Source organism: Ahaetulla prasina, chromosome 5 (assembly GCF_028640845.1).
Source record: "Ahaetulla prasina isolate Xishuangbanna chromosome 5, ASM2864084v1, whole genome shotgun sequence".
Lineage (NCBI taxonomy): Eukaryota > Metazoa > Chordata > Lepidosauria > Squamata > Colubridae > Ahaetulla > Ahaetulla prasina.
In genome coordinates this window covers 1960658-1977921 of record NC_080543.1, presented here as the reverse complement: position 1 = coordinate 1977921, position 17264 = coordinate 1960658, and the positions used below count along the sequence as shown (strand labels likewise).

The following is a 17264-nucleotide window of genomic DNA, read 5'->3' as shown; positions in this document are numbered from 1 at the left end:
TTGCAAAACTGCATTCGCTCTGCTTCCTTAATCCCACCCTGAGTCGCCTCCGTAGGCTTTGAAATCATTTTGTGCTTCGGTGTTTCTCCTCGGCTCGAACCCCCCCCCCCCAGAAATCCGCCCAGCCCCGAGACTCGAAAGTGTTGCTTTCCGAGTCCCACCTGAATCGCTGTGGCTTCGTCCGATGTTTTGATAAAAGAAATCTGTTTAATGAGAAAGGAGTTTGCGTCTTTTTCTTCGTTAAGATTGAAGAGTCTCTCGAAACTTTTATTCCAAGTTAATTTGGGAGAGGGCGGGAGAGATTTGGAAAGTGTTGTGAGTTGGGATTAAATGAGACCTTTTCTTTTGGTCGTTGATAATTCCAATTATCATCTTTTTAACGACCCCATAATCCCTTGCGAGGATGGAGTCTGGGCAATTGAGTGGTGCTAGAAATGTTTACTGGGCGGATGCCCTTCCTGTCACCAATGCGGAGTTTTGTTCAGGAGATAATATTCTCATCGTGCCAATATTCCAATTATAATAGGAGGATATGGAGTATATTCTGGTGGAACTACAACACTGGTGATCGTTCCTGTTGTGGATTTTGCTAAGACACTGGTGTTCAAGTGTCCTGTGGAGTTGCATGTGGGAACAGACCAGCAGCTTAATCAGTCTGGTCTAGTGGTGAAGGCACCAGATTAGAAACTGGGAGACGGTGAGTTCTAGTCCCTACACCAGCATGGAAGCTGGCTGGGTGATTTTGGGCCAATCCCTGGGACAGGGTGGTAGTTCTAGTTCTGCCTTTGGCATGAAAGCCAGTTGGGTGACTGGAACAATCACCAGGAGACGGCGAGTTCTATTTCTGCCTTCAGCATGAAAGCTAGCAGGTTCACTTAGGCCAATCACCAGGTGACGGTGAGTTCTAGTTCTGTCTTGGGCATGAAAGCCAGTTGGGTGACTGGAACAATCACCAGGAGACGGCGAGTTCTATTTCTGCCTTCAGCATGAAAGCTAGCAGGTTCACTTAGGCCAATCACCAGGTGATGGTGAGTTCTAGTTCTGCCTTGGGCATGAAAGCCAGTTGGGTGACTGGAACAATCACCAGGAGACGGCGAGTTCTATTTCTGCCTTCAGCATGAAAGCTAGCAGGTTCACTTAGGCCAATCACCAGGTGACGGTGAGTTCTAGTTCTGTCTTGGGCATGAAAGCCAGTTGGGTGACTGGAACAATGACCAGGAGACAGTGAGTTCTAGTTCTGCCTTACCCATGAAAGCCGGCCGGGTGACTTTGGACCAATCACCAGGACACAGTGAGTTCTAGTTCTGCTTTAGCCATACCTAACACTCCTTCCTCATTTCCCCCACAACTACCACCCTGTGAGGTGGGCTGAGTTGAGAGGGACTGACCCAAAGTCACTCAGCCATGGGATAACCATGGTTTCTTTCTATAAAGCTGACTGATTTCCTTGCTATAGTCGCCAGGATGAAAGTTAAGACTTCTTCGGTATTTCTTGGCTAACCGAAAATTCAATCCATCTTCCATTTCAAGGAAGAAACCATGGTTATCCCACCAGATCAAAGCCAAGAATAGGTCGCAGTTAAGTTCACATTCTCTGTGGTGAACCTTTGTGAATTAACTCTGGTCTGAAACTCCATGTGGCAAGCAGTCCCTGAAGATTCAAGGGAGAGAGCAAAACCAGAGTAATTTAAGGATTTAATCCTTCATGAGGTTAATTTTATTGCGTTTAGAGAATTTAAGAACGTGCCTACAACAATTGCCAGGAAAATGAAATTAACAGCCGTTGAGACAGAAGAAGAATCTTCGTTCTGTGGAAACTTCTGACGGTCTTCCACAGGGAGAGAAACGGTAAAATAAGGGAAAAAAATGTGTGGGGGGATTGTTGGTCTCGCAGGAAGATACTGGAACTTGGTCGTCTCGGTCTACCAGTGACACCTTCCCCAGGAGACCTTCTGGAAGGTCCCGATGGCCACTGATTGACTCTCAACATGGTCTCCATCGATGGTTTCTTCTCAACACGGGTCAAAGAGAGTCCTCCTAACAAACCAGAGGCCCATCATTCGTGCAGCTGTTCATTGGACTCTTCCAGGTAACGCCGGTTCCATTTTGAACGTTCCCTTCAAGGTGGACCTCAAGATTCCAAGATGCACCTCAAGGCTTCAAGTTTGTGAAGCCTTCCTACTTGGAGGACCTCAACGAAGCCTTCAAGTCCAGGGGTCTCCAACCTTGGTCCCTTTAAGACTTGTGGACTTCAACTCCCAGAGTCCCTCAGCCAGCAAAGCTGGCTGAGGAACTCTGGGAGTTGAAGTCCACAAGTCTTAAAGGGACCAAGGTTGGAGACCCCTGTTCAAGTCTATGGAGTCGTGGAAACAAGGATGGTGTCTCCTCCATGGGGTAGATAGGACCATGGGTCATCACTGCTCCATCAGCTGCAGCTTCTTTCAGCAAAAGTTCTCCAGGAGGCCACGTCGTACTTGAAGATCTTCTACAACAGGTAGGTAGGTTACGGCCCGCCAAACTAGGTGGGATCTCTTTTATTGGCTGGTTGGAAGGGAGTCGTTCTTCTCTTGAAGGGCCTGAGCGGAGGACTCCTCCGCCTTTCTCCTCGCCTTGATCTCAGGAAGACTTCGGAACTTCGGGATGGGGTTGAGGTCAGTTTTGGGAACCTGGGCATTACCAATTGCCCTGGATTCATTGGCCTTGTTGCAAACGGCCACCGTGGCTTTATAATTTCTCTGAAATTCCTTCAGGAGTTCCAAAGCTTCCCGGTATTCCCGCCAATTCTCTTTTCTCCGCAAGATGCACACTAAGGGGAAGCGGAAGCAAACCACCATCAGCCGCTTTCTAACCCAGTTAAGATTTTGCAAAACTACCCAGACATCCCAATGCGTGCATCGTGTGATGTGGCTATCAAGAGAAGTTAGTTTATTGATTAGCCCACGGGCCATGCCAAAAGCGCAGAATTCCAAACACAAATTAGGACTAAAATCCGATAAAAAAAAAAAGTACAATTTAAAATGGAATTGGGCTATCGAAAGAAGCCAGTGAAGTAGCCTGCTTACCAGTAGCCCTCGACTTATGACTGTTCTTGAGCCTGGAATTATAGTTGTAGGTCATTTTGGTCAACATTGGGGCCATCGAGTGACTGGATCCGATTTTTAAAAATATATTTTTGCAGCAGTTGTTAAGCAAATCAGCAGTTATTAAGTGAATCAAGTTTTCCCCAATTGGCTTTTTTTTTTTTGCTTAGCAACTGTACAAATTTATGACCAGCCAGGAAAAAAAGGGACTTGTATTTAAGAATAGAGCCGGAAGGGACCTTGGAGGTCATCTAATCTAACCCCCCGTTCAAGCAGGAAACCCTTGTGCCATTCCAGGCAAGTGGCTGCCCAATCTCTTCTTAAAAGCCTCCAGTGTTGGAGCACCTACAACTTCTGGTGGCAAGCTGTTCCACTGGTTGTTCTAACAGTTAGAAAATTTCTCCGGAGTTCTAGGCTGTTTCTCTCCTTGATGAGTTTCCATCCGTTGCTCCTTGTCCAGCCTTCACGCGGGCCCCTTCCACGCGGGCCCTGCATTTACCTGGCATCCAAAATGGGCTGTGTGGAGACTCCTGGGAGGGGTGGGGTGGCCAGGGTCAGCCAGTCCTTGCAACTACTGGTTCAGTGAACCAGGTTAATATTAACAGCCGGTTTGTCTGAAATGGCTAAATCCCACCCCTGCCTTAGACTTTCTCTGTTAGACCAGGGGTCTGCAAACTTGGCTCTTTTAAGACTTGTGGACTCCAACTCCCAGAGTTCCTCAGCCAGCTTTGCTTTGAAGTTGAAGTCCACAAGTCTTAAAGTTGCCAAGGTTGGAGATCCCTGCCCTAGACCAGAGGTCTGCAAACTTGGCTCTTTTAAGACTTGTGGATTTCAACTCCCAGAGTTCCTCAGCCAGCAAAGCTGGCTGAGGAACTCTGGGAGTTGAAGTCCACAAGTCTTAAAGGGACCAAGGTTGGAGACCCCTGTTCAAGTCTATGGAGTCGTGGAAACAAGGATGGTGTCTCCTCCATGGGGTAGATAGGACCATGGGTCATCACTGCTCCATCAGCTGCAGCTTCTTTCAGCAAAAGTTCTCCAGGAGGCCACGTCGTACTTGAAGATCTTCTACAACAGGTAGGTAGGTTACGGCCCGCCAAACTAGGTGGGATCTCTTTTATTGGCTGGTTGGAAGGGAGTCGTTCTTCTCTTGAAGGGCCTGAGCGGAGGACTCCTCCGCCTTTCTCCTCGCCTTGATCTCAGGAAGACTTCGGAACTTCGGGATGGGGTTGAGGTCAGTTTTGGGAACCTGGGCATTACCAATTGCCCTGGATTCATTGGCCTTGTTGCAAACGGCCACCGTGGCTTTATAATTTCTCTGAAATTCCTTCAGGAGTTCCAAAGCTTCCCGGTATTCCCGCCAATTCTCTTTTCTCCGCCGCAAGATGCACACTAAGGGGGAAACGGAAGCAAACCACCATCAGCCGCTTTCTAACCCAGTTAAGATTTTGCAAAACTACCCAGACATCCCAATGCGTGCATCGTGTGATGTGGCTATCAAGAGAAGTTAGTTTATTGATTAGCCCACGGGCCATGCCAAAAGCGCAGAATTCCAAACACAAATTAGGACTAAAATCCGATAAAAAAAAAAAGTACAATTTAAAATGGAATTGGGCTATCGAAAGAAGCCAGTGAAGTAGCCTGCTTACCAGTAGCCCTCGACTTATGACTGTTCTTGAGCCTGGAATTATAGTTGTAGGTCATTTTGGTCAACATTGGGGCCATCGAGTGACTGGATCCGATTTTTAAAAATATATTTTTGCAGCAGTTGTTAAGCAAATCAGCAGTTATTAAGTGAATCAAGTTTTCCCCAATTGGCTTTTTTTTTTTTGCTTAGCAACTGTACAAATTTATGACCAGCCAGGAAAAAAAGGGACTTGTATTTAAGAATAGAGCCGGAAGGGACCTTGGAGGTCATCTAATCTAACCCCCCGTTCAAGCAGGAAACCCTTGTGCCATTCCAGGCAAGTGGCTGCCCAATCTCTTCTTAAAAGCCTCCAGTGTTGGAGCACCTACAACTTCTGGTGGCAAGCTGTTCCACTGGTTGTTCTAACAGTTAGAAAATTTCTCCGGAGTTCTAGGCTGTTTCTCTCCTTGATGAGTTTCCATCCGTTGCTCCTTGTCCAGCCTTCACGCGGGCCCCTTCCACGCGGGCCCTGCATTTACCTGGCATCCAAAATGGGCTGTGTGGAGACTCCTGGGAGGGGTGGGGTGGCCAGGGTCAGCCAGTCCTTGCAACTACTGGTTCAGTGAACCAGGTTAATATTAACAGCCGGTTTGTCTGAAATGGCTAAATCCCACCCCTGCCTTAGACTTTCTCTGTTAGACCAGGGGTCTGCAAACTTGGCTCTTTTAAGACTTGTGGACTCCAACTCCCAGAGTTCCTCAGCCAGCTTTGCTTTGAAGTTGAAGTCCACAAGTCTTAAAGTTGCCAAGGTTGGAGATCCCTGCCCTAGACCAGAGGTCTGCAAACTTGGCTCTTTTAAGACTTGTGGATTTCAACTCCCAGAGTTCCTCAGCCAGCTTTGCTTTGAAGTTGAAGTCCACAAGTCTTAAAGTTGCCAAGGTTGGAGATCCCTGCCCTAGACCAGGGGTCTGCAAACTTGGCTCTTTTAAGCCAGGGCCGCGGTGTGGCTCAGGCTGTAAGATAGCCTGTTATTAAACACAGCTGCCTGCAATTACTGCACACTCGAGTCCCACCAGGCCCAAGGTTGACTCAGCCTTCCATCCTTTATAAGGTAGGTAAAATGAGGACCCAGATTGTTGGGGGGGCAATAAGTTGACTTTGTATATAAATATACAAATAGGATGAGACTATTGCCTTACACAATGTAAGCCGCCCTGAGTCTTCGGAGAAGGGCGGGATATAAATGTAAATAAATAATAAAAAAAAAAACTCCCAGAGTTCCTCAGCCAGCTTTGCTTTGAAGTTGAAGTCCACAAGTCTTAAAGTTGCCAAGGTTGGAGATCCCTGCCCTAGACCAGGGGTCTGCAAACTTGGCTCTTTTAAGACTTGTGGATTTCAAAGCTGGCTGAGGAACTCTGGGAGTTGAAGTCCACATGTCTTAAAAGAGCCAAGTTTGCAGACCCCTGGCTTAGACAAACCGGGTTCCTGCAGCCATTCTTCCTTTGAATTGGCCTCCAGACCTCTGATTCGCTTTGTGAACAAACAAACTAGGACAGCTGCTGCCTTTCCCTGAAAGGGATCTAGGGGCATTCCCCTCTTCCAGGTCTCCCCAAAGCCCTCCTGGGATTGAGCACCGGCCTTGGGGGTCCTTCTCGGGTGCTGCATCCAAGCACTTCAGCCCTTACCTAGAGGGATGTGGACGATGTTTCTGGGCTTCCTCAGGTCCAGCAGGATTTCCTCCAGCCGTTCCATCCTGGTCTTCCGAGGTTTTGGCGCAGGGACCCTCAAGACCTGTGTGGAAATATAAACGACGGTTTCAGGAACTGGGTAATTGTCTACTTTAAGGAAAAGAAGGACGAGAGGTGAAGTGATGGTAGCCTTCCAATATTTGAAGGGCTGCCCCAAAGAAGATGGAGTCAACCTGTTGTCCAAAGCCAGGACAAGAAGCAATGGATGGAAATTAAGCAAGGAGAGAAGCAACCTGGACTTAAGGAGAAACTTCCTAACAGGACAATTAATCAGTGGAACTTCTTGCCTCCAGAAATTATGGGTGCTCCAACATTGGAAGTTTCTCCTGCCTCAGCAGGGGGTTAGACTAGAAGACCTCCAAGGTCCCTTCCAACTCTGTTATTGTGTTATATTCTGTTAAAACATATGAAGAACAGTTGCAGGAATTGGGTATATCTCGTTTAATGAAAAAAAGGACTGGAGGGGAGTGACACGATCTCAATCTTCCAATATTTGAGGGGCTGCCCCAAAGAAGAGAGGGGTCAACTTATTTTCCAAAGCCCCTGAAGGCAGGACAAGAAGCAATGGGTGGAAACTGATCAAGGAGAGAAGCAACCTGGAATTAAGGAGAAACTTCCTAACAGTGAGAACAATTAACCAGAGGAACAGCTGGCCACCAGAAGTTGTGGCTGCTTCATCACTGGAAGCTTTTAAGAAGAGACTGGACAGCCATTTGTCTGGAATGGAATAGGGTCTCCTGCCTGAGCAGGGGGTGGGACTAGAAGACCTCTAAGGTCCCTTCCAACTCTGGTATTCTGTTAAAAAGCAGATTGAAAGCTACTGAGCAAGGATGAATTCCACCTCCAGCCTCCGTCTGGTTTCTCCATTTCTAGGCCCATAATTTGTCTATAAAATTTGCAGAAGTCAACAAACTGCCATAAATACCATACAGGTAGTCCTTGACGTACAACCGTTCGCTTAGTGACTGTTCTAAGTTATAACAGCACTGAAAAAAAAAGCGACTTAAAACTTACGACCATCGCTGCATCTCCACGGTCGTATGGATAAAGTTTGGGTGAGGGGCATGTATTTATGATGGTTGCAACGTCCCAGGGAGACGGGACTGCCGTTTGCTTCTGACAAACGAAGGCAACCGGGCAAGCCAGATTTGCTTAGCAACATGTGTTTCACTCTTATGACCGCAACGATTTGCTTAACAATCTTGGCAAAAAAAAGTCATAATATTTAGCGTGACTCACAAACTGTGTCGCTTAGCAATGGAAATTCTGGTTTCGGCCATGGGCGTAAGTTGAGGATGCCCTGCACTCTGTCGGGCTAAAGCCCAGATATCATTGAGTTCCTGTAAAATATGAACACTAAACCAGAGGTCTCCAACCGTGGCAACTTGAAGACTTGCAGACTTCAACTCCCAGAGTTCCTCAGCCAGCAAAGCTGGCTGAGGAACTCTGGGAGTTGGAGTCTGCAAATCTTCCAAGTTGCCAAGGTTGGAGACCCCTGCACTGAACCACAATGGTTGTCGTTTGCACAAAATGTAGACGAGCAAAACAGTGGCCATGCGGTTGCATTTTTGTGGCTCAGCAACCAGCCCGCGCATGACTGTTTTGCAGCGGCCCCATCCTCATGTGGCCACGATTCAGGAGCTGTTGGGCCGGCTTCTGGCAACACACGGCCATTGCAGACAATGGCTCCACTTAATGACTGCAGGTTTACTTAAATGGCCATGGTGATACCCTGCATAATGACTGGCACGATTCATGTCCATTTTAACGAGAGGAGACTGAAGGCAAAAAAAGCTGGCTGGATCCAGGATGGGGATCGTCCCCCCCCCAACCCCTCTCCCACTCCCCACCCCAAGGATCTCCCGACCTTCTTTTTGGCGGAGACGTAAGGTTTCTGGTAGGAATCCAGCCTGGCTTTTGGGTCACGGTAGACCAGTGGATAGCGAAGGGCCTTCTCCAAAGCTTGGACGTTCTGTTGTATTCCTGGTTCAAGGCACATGATGGAAAGGAAAAAAATACCGATTTCTCCATTATCATTTAGTAGGGGAATTGTGAGTTGGTTCTATGCTATTCTAGCCCTGATGATGTTACTTGGCAGGGTGATGAAATGTCTACCGGAAAACCCCCAAGTCCTTCCTGTCCTTCTCCTCTTTCTCTCTGCAAACCCTCCACTCCCTTCTAGCATTGATGATGTTCCCTAGCTGGGTCCTGAAACGTCTTCAAGGAAACAACCATCCGACAAGAATCGCCAGAATGTTTAAGGATAAATCTGAAAAATGCTGGACGTGTCATCAGACACCTGGATCATATTACCATATGTGGTGGACATGTGTTGATGTGAAAAGATATTGGACTAAAATACACACGTGGTAGGAAAAAATGATTAAAAAACACATAGATTTTAAGCCAGAAGTCTTTCTGTTGGGAATTATACCGTATTTTCTGGAGTATAAGACGCACCTTAGTTTTTGAGGAGGAAAATAAGAAAAAAATTGATTGGCAGGTGGATCGGCCTCCCGGAATACCCCCAATCAGCGGTACCCAGAGGTGATTTTTAGCAACAGATTGGTTGTGAGCTCTGGGCCTTGCTTTTTTTGGCTTTTTTTTTTTTTCTGCCTCTGAAACTCTGTTTCAGAAAAAAAAGTTTTTTCTGCCTCTGAAAGTCTCCAAAACAGACCTTTAGAAAAAAAGCCTCTGAAGCTCTGTTTGGGGGCTTTTTTCTGAAGCTCCGTTTGGGGCTTTTTTTCTGAAGCTCCGTTTGGGGCTTTTTTTCTGAAGCTTTGTTTGGGGCCTTCTTTTCTGAAGCTCTGTTTGGGGGCTTTTTTTCTGAAGCTCCGTTTGGGGACTTTTTTTCTGAAGCTTTGTTTGGGGCCTTCTTTTCTGAAGCTCTGTTTGGGGGCTTGTTTTCTGAAGCTCCGTTTTTTCAGCCTCTGAAACTTCCGTTTGAGAAGCTGGCCAGGGCTACATTTAGAGTATAAGATGCACCCAGATTTTCACCCTCTTTTTTGGGGGGAAAAGGTGCATTTTATACTCCGAAAAAATACGTTAAGTAGTTACACTTCCAACATTTGGCAGACGATGTTTTTAAACATCTTTTTGATTTCTTTGATAAGCCCCTCCCGTCAGGATCCTGTCAATCCCATGGCCATCAGCTTCCTTTGGAGAGGACCCGAACAGGGGGTTGTCTCCTTTCTGATCTTTTTTTTCAGGTACCCCAACCCACCCACCCCCCACTCCAAAAAGAAGCCCTTCCAAGCCAGCCAATGGGGCGCCCTCAACGAGGGGCAGAGGGATCAACTTACCTTTCGGCTCCACAAAATCTGATCCGGGGTCTCCTCCCAGCAGCTCTTCGTAACCCCTAAGCTTCTCCGGCACATTGAGGGTCACCTTCCCCAGGTTCAAACGGGACCGTCTGGAATCGAGAGATTCCTCCACCTTGCCCCCCAGGAGAAGGAAAGCGGGAAAAAGAGATCACGACAAACTGAGTGTTATTTTCAAACGAGGCTTTTGAGGAAGAAGGTTTGACTAGAGCCTTGGTTTGACTTCCAAGGTCAGGATAAGAGAATAGCTGAGAATCGGAAGGGACCTCGGAGGTCTTCTAGTCCAGAGGTCTCCAACCTTGGCAGCTTTAAGCCTGGAGGACTTCAACTCCCAGAATTCTCCTGGCTTAAAGTTGGCAAGGTTGGAGGCCCCTGTTCTAGTTTAACTCCCTGCTCAATCCCCCTACCGTTTCAGACAAGCAGCTGTATAATCTGTTCTTGGAAAACCTCCAGGAATGGAACACCTGCAACTTCTGGAAGGAAGCTGTCATACATTTCCACGATCTTATGTGGCTATCTGAATTCTTTCTTTCCTAATTCTAATGTATTTATTATCTTCATATATTTTTTTGGTTATGTTTTTAATTGGACTGCAAGGCATCCAGAGTCAAGCAATTTAGAGAGCGGGTTTTTGTGTAGGGGTTAAAGTGCTGGCTTAGAAACCAGGAGTCAGTGAGTTCTAGTCCCACCTCAGACTTGAGAGCCATCTGGGTGATTTGGGGCCGATCACCAGGAGATGGGGAGTTCTAGTTCCACTTTAGGAATGGAAACAATGTGGGTGATTTTGGGCCGATCACCAGGAGATGGGGAGTTCTAGTCCCACTTTAGGAATGGAAACAATGTGGGTGATTTTGGGCCGATCACCAGATGGGGAGTTCTAGTCCCACTTTAGGAATGGAAACAATGTGGGTGATTTTGGGCCGATCACCAGGAGATGGGGAGTTCTAGTCCCACTTTAGGAATGGAAACAATGTGGGTGATTTTGGGCCGATCACCAGGAGATGGGGAGTTCTAGTCCCACTTTAGGAATGGAAACAATGTGGGTGATTTTGGGCCGATCACCAGGAGATGGGGAGTTCTAGTCCCACTTTAGGAATGGAAACAATGTGGGTGATTTTGGGCCGATCACCAGGAGATGGGGAGTTCTAGTTCCACTTTAGGAATGGAAACAATGTGGGTGATTTTGGGCCGATCACCAGGAGATGGGGAGTTCTAGTCCCACTTTAGGAATGGAAACAATGTGGGTGATTTTGGGCCGATCACCAGGAGATGGGGAGTTCTAGTCCCACTTTAGGAATGGAAACAATGTGGGTGATTTTGGGCCGATCACCAGGAGATGGGGAGTTCTAGTCCCACTTTAGGAATGGAAACAATGTGGGTGATTTTGGGCCGATCACCAGGAGATGGGGAGTTCTAGTCCCACTTTAGGAATGGAAACAATGTGGGTGATTGTGGGCCGATCACCAGGAGATGGGGAGTTCTAGTCCCACTTTAGGAATGGAAACAATGTGGGTGATTTTGGGCCGATCACCAGGAGATGGGGAGTTCTAGTCCCACTTTAGGAATGGAAACAATGTGGGTGATTTTGGGCGATCACCAGGAGATGGGGAGTTCTAGTCCCACTTTAGGAATGGAAACAATGTGGGTGATTTTGGGCCGATCACCAGGAGATGGGGAGTTCTAGTCCCACTTTAGGAATGGAAACAATGTGGGTGATTTTGGGCCGATCACCAGGAGATGGGGAGTTCTAGTTCCACTTTAGGAATGGAAACAATGTGGGTGATTTTGGGCCGATCACCAGGAGATGGGGAGTTCTAGTCCCACTTTAGGAATGGAAACAATGTGGGTGATTTTGGGCCGATCACCAGGAGATGGGGAGTTCTAGTCCCACTTTAGGAATGGAAACAATGTGGGTGATTTTGGGCCGATCACCAGGAGATGGGGAGTTCTAGTCCCACTTTAGGAATGGAAACAATGTGGGTGATTTTGGGCCGATCACCAGGAGATGGGGAGTTCTAGTCCCACTTTAGGAATGGAAACAATGTGGGTGATTGTGGGCCGATCACCAGGAGATGGGGAGTTCTAGTCCCACTTTAGGAATGGAAACAATGTGGGTGATTTTGGGCCGATCACCAGGAGATGGGGAGTTCTAGTTCCACTTTAGGAATGGAAACAATGTGGGTGATTTTGGGCCGATCACCAGGAGATGGGGAGTTCTAGTCCTGCCTTTAGCACAAAAGCTTTCAGGGTGACTTTGGGCCAATCACAAGGAGATGGTGAGTTCTAGTCCCACTTTAGGAATGGAAAGAAAGTGGGTGACTTTGGGCCGATCACCAGGAGAGAGTGAGTTCTAGTCTCACCTTGGCATGAAAGGCAGCTGGGTGACTTCAAGTCGATCACCAGGAGATAGGGAGTTCTAGTCCCACCTTAGGCATGATTCATTAACAGCTGTGGCAGGGAAGGGGGTAGAATGGGTCAAAACTCACAACTGTATCTCACTTAGTAACAGAGAGATTTTGGGCTCCGTTGTCATAAGTTGAGGACTACCTGTAATCTGGCATTTCGCCGGCTCACCCACCTGAGTTATGAAGATGGGTTCGGTGACACCTTGTCCGCTACTCGTGAGCATCTCCTCCACCATGGAAGCATCTTCCTCGGGTTCTGGAGGCAAGGCGTAGTCTCGGACCTGGGCAAACAGTTTGTACAGGTCTCCAGAAACGGATCGGGAGGGCGGAACCAAAAACCGTGAAGATGTTTGTGTCGACAGATCCACCAACGTCAGGTTCTCCTTCTCGCCAAGAGGAGAGCTTGGAGATCCAGGGTATTCCTCTTCCTCTGAAGAACCCAAGAGAGTCATGTCTTCCAACACAAAGGTGGGAAGCTGAGAAGGTTCCTCTTCCTCTTCCTCTTCTTCTGAAGAAACAGTGGGCAAGGCCACCTCTGGAAGAAGCTCCCCTGATCCAATTAACGGGACGCCTTCTTCTAAATCCTCCTCGCTGGGATAGGAGATGGGCACAGATTCCTCCCGATCTTGATCTTCTGCAGATGATCCCCTTGATGGGAGATCCTTTTCCGCTGAAAGCGATCGGACGGGTGAAAGAGGGACACTCAAGTCTTCTTCTCCGAGGCCAGGTTCAGACGATACCAGCGGTTCGGATCCTTTCTGTTCCAGCAAAGACTGAGTCAGCTCTTCACCAGAAGCAGTGGAAAAGAAAGTTCTACCTTCTTCTTCTTCTCCCTCTTCTTCTTCTTCTTCTTCTGGTCCAACCATCTGAACCGATTCTGACCCATCCTGTTCCTCCGAAGGCGAGTTTGGAGGGGCAACAGGTTCCAAGTGTACCTCCGGTAGATGTTCTCCTGAAGAAGTCCTCAGGTAAGGTACGGATTCTGACCTGCCCTCTGCTAGAAGTGGAGGCTCAGACGGAAGGTGGCCTGATGAAGGTGCCTCTCTTGGTGCTGGCAACCCAGGGGGACCTTGCGAAGCCAGCTGAGACGGGGGGAGAACTTCGGAAGGACTCGGGCCCAACCGGGACTGAGATGCAGAAACCTTCCCAGCCAGGATGTGGTCTACGGAAGACTCGCGCGGAGTGTCGCTTCCGTAGGACGTTCCCTCGAGGGAGGACCCGGGGGTAAAGGCTTCATTGTATAAAGTGGTCAGAGAGATGCAGGCTGACCTCTCCTCTGGCCGAAGAGGGGACAGGATGGGCTGATCGGGATCGTAGGCCATAGAAAAGGATCGGCTGTCTGGAACAGCTAGTGAACCCAGTCTTTTGTCAGGATCCAGATCTGCTCCCATCCACAGCTGCCAGAAAGTGGTCTCCAGAGACCTTTCGACCGTCATGGGCTGCTTTCGGATCTTAGGTAGCCGGGATTTAATCTAGAGAGACACAGAGAAGATCGGGAGAGGGGGAATCGTAACCACAGAGGCCTCAGCCTTCTGAAGTTCACTAGACATTCCTCTTGAAGCATCTCAGGACTTCAGAAGGTAATCTCTGAAGATCAGGGTGGAACAGTGGGGACTTCAGTGGTTTTCCTGAAGACTTTTCATGACCCAACTAGGGAACAGCATCAGTTCTGGATGGGAGTGATTGGGGGGTAGGAAGAGGAGGAGGAGGAGGAGGACAACAACAACAACAGTGGGATCCTTGGTTCTCTCTGAGCTGTGTGGTTTTCTTGCAGATGTTTCATGACCCAACTAGGTAACTTCATCGATGGTAGAAAGGAATGGGTGTGTGGAGAGGAAGAGGAGGAAGAGAAGTCCTCGATGCTCTCTGAGCTTGGTGGTTTTCTTGCAGCCGTTTTAGGACCCAACTAGGGAACATCATCAGTGCTAAAAGGGAGTGAGGTTTGTTCTCTGTTGGCTTGTATATATCTGTTGTGGCCTGCCAGTGGCCAGCAGAGCTGGCAGCAGATTCGGACAGTGAGGAGGTTGGGGAGGAACGTGGGCCATACCTGGAGTCTGGGGAAGGCTTGGACGAGGGCTCTGAGTTAGAGGCAGAGAGGGGGCCAGGGCCATCTGGTAGTTCTTTGCTGCCTCCAGAGTCTCAGGAGTCTGACATCAGCGAGGCAGAAGAAAAGCGTGAGCCTGTTCCCAGTATGCGCATGCGCAGAGCTGCCAGGAGACAGGAACAATTAAGGAAACAGGGTCAACTTGGCAGTAAGGCTTGGAGATGATTGGCCCCTTTCATAAGATATAAAAAAGAAGCAAATGGGACGTGAGCTTTTGCAGGAAAAAATTAGTTCATCTGGTCGGTAAAAGCTGTGGAAAAGCTGTTTGACTCTGTGCTATGTTTGGCCTTGCCCTGTGTGTGGCAATTAGTTCTCTGGCAGCATTCCAAGGGAGATAAGGTGGGTGTTTGTAAACACTCCCCTGAAAGACTGTTTGAGAAGCCTTTCAGACTGGGAATGACAATAATTCACAGCCATATGAATTAAAGAGGTTTGCTGGGACTAAGACTGTGCTGTATCCTTTCTAAGGAAGCCTAGATCAGAACAATATCCCACTCCCTTCTAGCACTGATGTTGTTCCCTAATTGGGTCATAAAATGTCTCTTAAGAGTACAACCCAGGTCAGACAGTACAAAAGGACCCCACAGTCCTCCTCCTCCTCCTCTCCCCAAATCAGAGGTAGGTTTCAGCAGGTTCTGACCAGTTCTGGAGAACCGGTAGCCGAAAGTTTGAGTAGTTCGGAGAACCGGTAGTAAAAATTCTGACTGGCCCAGCCCCCATCTATTCTCTGCCTCCCGAGTCCCAGCTGATCAGGAGGAAATGGGGATTTTGCAGTATCCTTCCCCTGCCACACCCACCAAGCCACACCCACCGAACCGATAGTAAAAAAATCTGAAACCCATCACCGCCCCAAACCCTCCTCCTTATAGCACTGATGACATTACCTAGTTGGGTCACGAAACATCTGCATGAAAACAAACAAACTCAGAGAGCATGAAGGATTCTACAGTCATCCTCCTCCTCCTCCTCCTGGCCACAAATCCTCCTCCCTTACCTATCTGGATAACGAAATAGTCCCCTTAAATTGTCCCCTTAAATAGCTGCAAGGCAAGGGGCAAATAGATGAGAATACTTTCCTTCCTACAGTTATATTTTTATGCGGCCGTATTTTTCCAAGCATCAGCTCTCTGTCCCATGCCGAACTCTTTCGATCAGGGGTCTCCAAACTTGGCAACTTTAAGACTTGAGGACTTCAACTCAACTTTCTTACATAGTGGAAAAAAGAACCCAAACACTAAGTACATACTTGATGGACATTACCTTACAGATGACCCCCATCCTTTTAAAGACCTTGGAGTTTTCATATCAAATGATCTAAGTGCCAAAGCCCACTGCAATTACATAGCAAAAAAAGCTCTAAGAGTTGTAAACCTAATCTTGCGTAGCTTCTTTTCCAAAAACACTACACTATTAAACAGAACATATAAAACATTTGCTAGGCCAATTCTAGAATACAGCTCGCCTGTCTGGAACCCTCACCACATTTCTGACATCAGTACAATTGAACGTGTCCAGAAATATTTTACAAGAAGAGTTCTCCATTCCTCTGGTGAGCTGCATAGCTGTTGTTTGGCTTTGTGGTCGTGCTACAGCTTCATAGTGGGTGTCAATCTGCTGCATGAATGGATTGGAGGTGCAGCTCACCAGCTCAAATCCCCCTGCAGCACAGACTAGACTGAGCACAACCAAGCCCCCACCAACACAGGACACACCCCCAGCCAATCAGAGCACAGAAAAAACCCCATCCAATCAGAGCACAGCCAAGCTCCCACCCAATTAGTTCAAACCCCCACTAGCAGTTAAAAGGAAGAAACAGCTGCGATCACACATTGCTCCCAGAAGCACGAAGCTGAAGCCTGAAGATGACGAATGAGACTTCGTCGAAACGTCGCCAAGACACTTCCAATTTTACACGGGAGAAAACCCGAACAACCAAAGACCTATATACAAACACCCGTGAAAACCTCAGAAAACAAATATATATATATATATATATGCTTATATATATGCTTATATATATATATATATATATATGCTTATACCTCCTTATATTTCCTCATATATATGTTTATATACTATATAATCTTTTTGTGTGATGCTTATATATATTGTTGTGACAAAATAAATAAATAAAAATAAATAAATAAAAAAAACTCCCAGAATTCCTCAGCCAGCAAAGCTGGGAGTTGAAGTCCTCAAGTCTTAAAGCTGCCAAGTTTGGAGACCCTCTGCTTTAGATGGAACACCTTGTGACCAAGAATGGTTTACAAAGTCAAGCCAGAAACCCATTTTTCTCCAAAAATTACTTTCTCCCAGTGGCCGCTCTGCTCCCTCTCGGAGTGCCAATACCCTCCACTTACAACAATTCATTTAGTGCAGCTTTAAGGTTACAATGGCGCTGGTTAAAAGTGACTTAGGACCGTTTTTCGCACTTACGGCCGTTGCAGCCATCTCCATGATCACAGGGGGATCAAAATTCAGAGGCTTGGCAACTGGCGTGTCCTTATGACGGTGGCCATGTCCCCGGGAGACACGTGATCCCCTTTTGCTACCTTCCGACAAGCAACGTCAATGGGGGGGAATTCGATTCGCTCAACGACCGCATGATTCACTTAACAGCTAGAGTGATTTGGTTAACAATTGCAGCAAAGAAAGGGCTGTAAACCGGGGACAAAACTCACTCAACAGCTGCCCTGCTTAGCAGTGGACATTTTGGGGCTCCACTTTGGTCGCAAGTACAGGCAGTCCTCGGACTTACGACAATTGAGGCCAACCTTTCCGCTCTCCAGTGAGACCTTTGTTGAATTTTGCCTCATTTTAGGACTTTCCTTGCCACGTTTCTTAAGTCTATCGCTGCCGCGGTTCAATTTGTCACACCGTGGTTTAGGGAATCCGGTCTCCCCATTGACTTTGCTTGTCGGGAGGTCGCCCAAGGGGATCACGTGACGCCCCCCTCCCCCCGGGGGACGCTGCAACCGTCGTA

At 47.7% G+C, this 17264-nt stretch overlaps 1 protein-coding gene across 2 annotated transcripts in view; it reads right to left on the bottom strand.

Annotated features, from left to right (window-relative positions):
- Positions 1 to 4031: 4031 nt before the first annotated feature.
- XRRA1 (X-ray radiation resistance associated 1) overlaps positions 4032 to 17264 on the bottom strand; it is a 40310-nt gene continuing 27077 nt past the window's right edge. For both annotated transcript variants that reach the window (XM_058186056.1, XM_058186057.1), the window contains exons 14-18: positions 12351 to 13649; positions 9755 to 9887; positions 8320 to 8435; positions 6390 to 6495; positions 4032 to 4469 (exon numbers count right to left, since the gene is read on the bottom strand). In XM_058186056.1, the coding sequence (XP_058042039.1) occupies positions 4195 to 4469; positions 6390 to 6495; positions 8320 to 8435; positions 9755 to 9887; positions 12351 to 13649 (1929 nt within the window). In that variant the 3' untranslated portion in view covers positions 4032 to 4194. The remainder of the gene's footprint in view (positions 4470 to 6389; positions 6496 to 8319; positions 8436 to 9754; positions 9888 to 12350; positions 13650 to 17264) is intronic.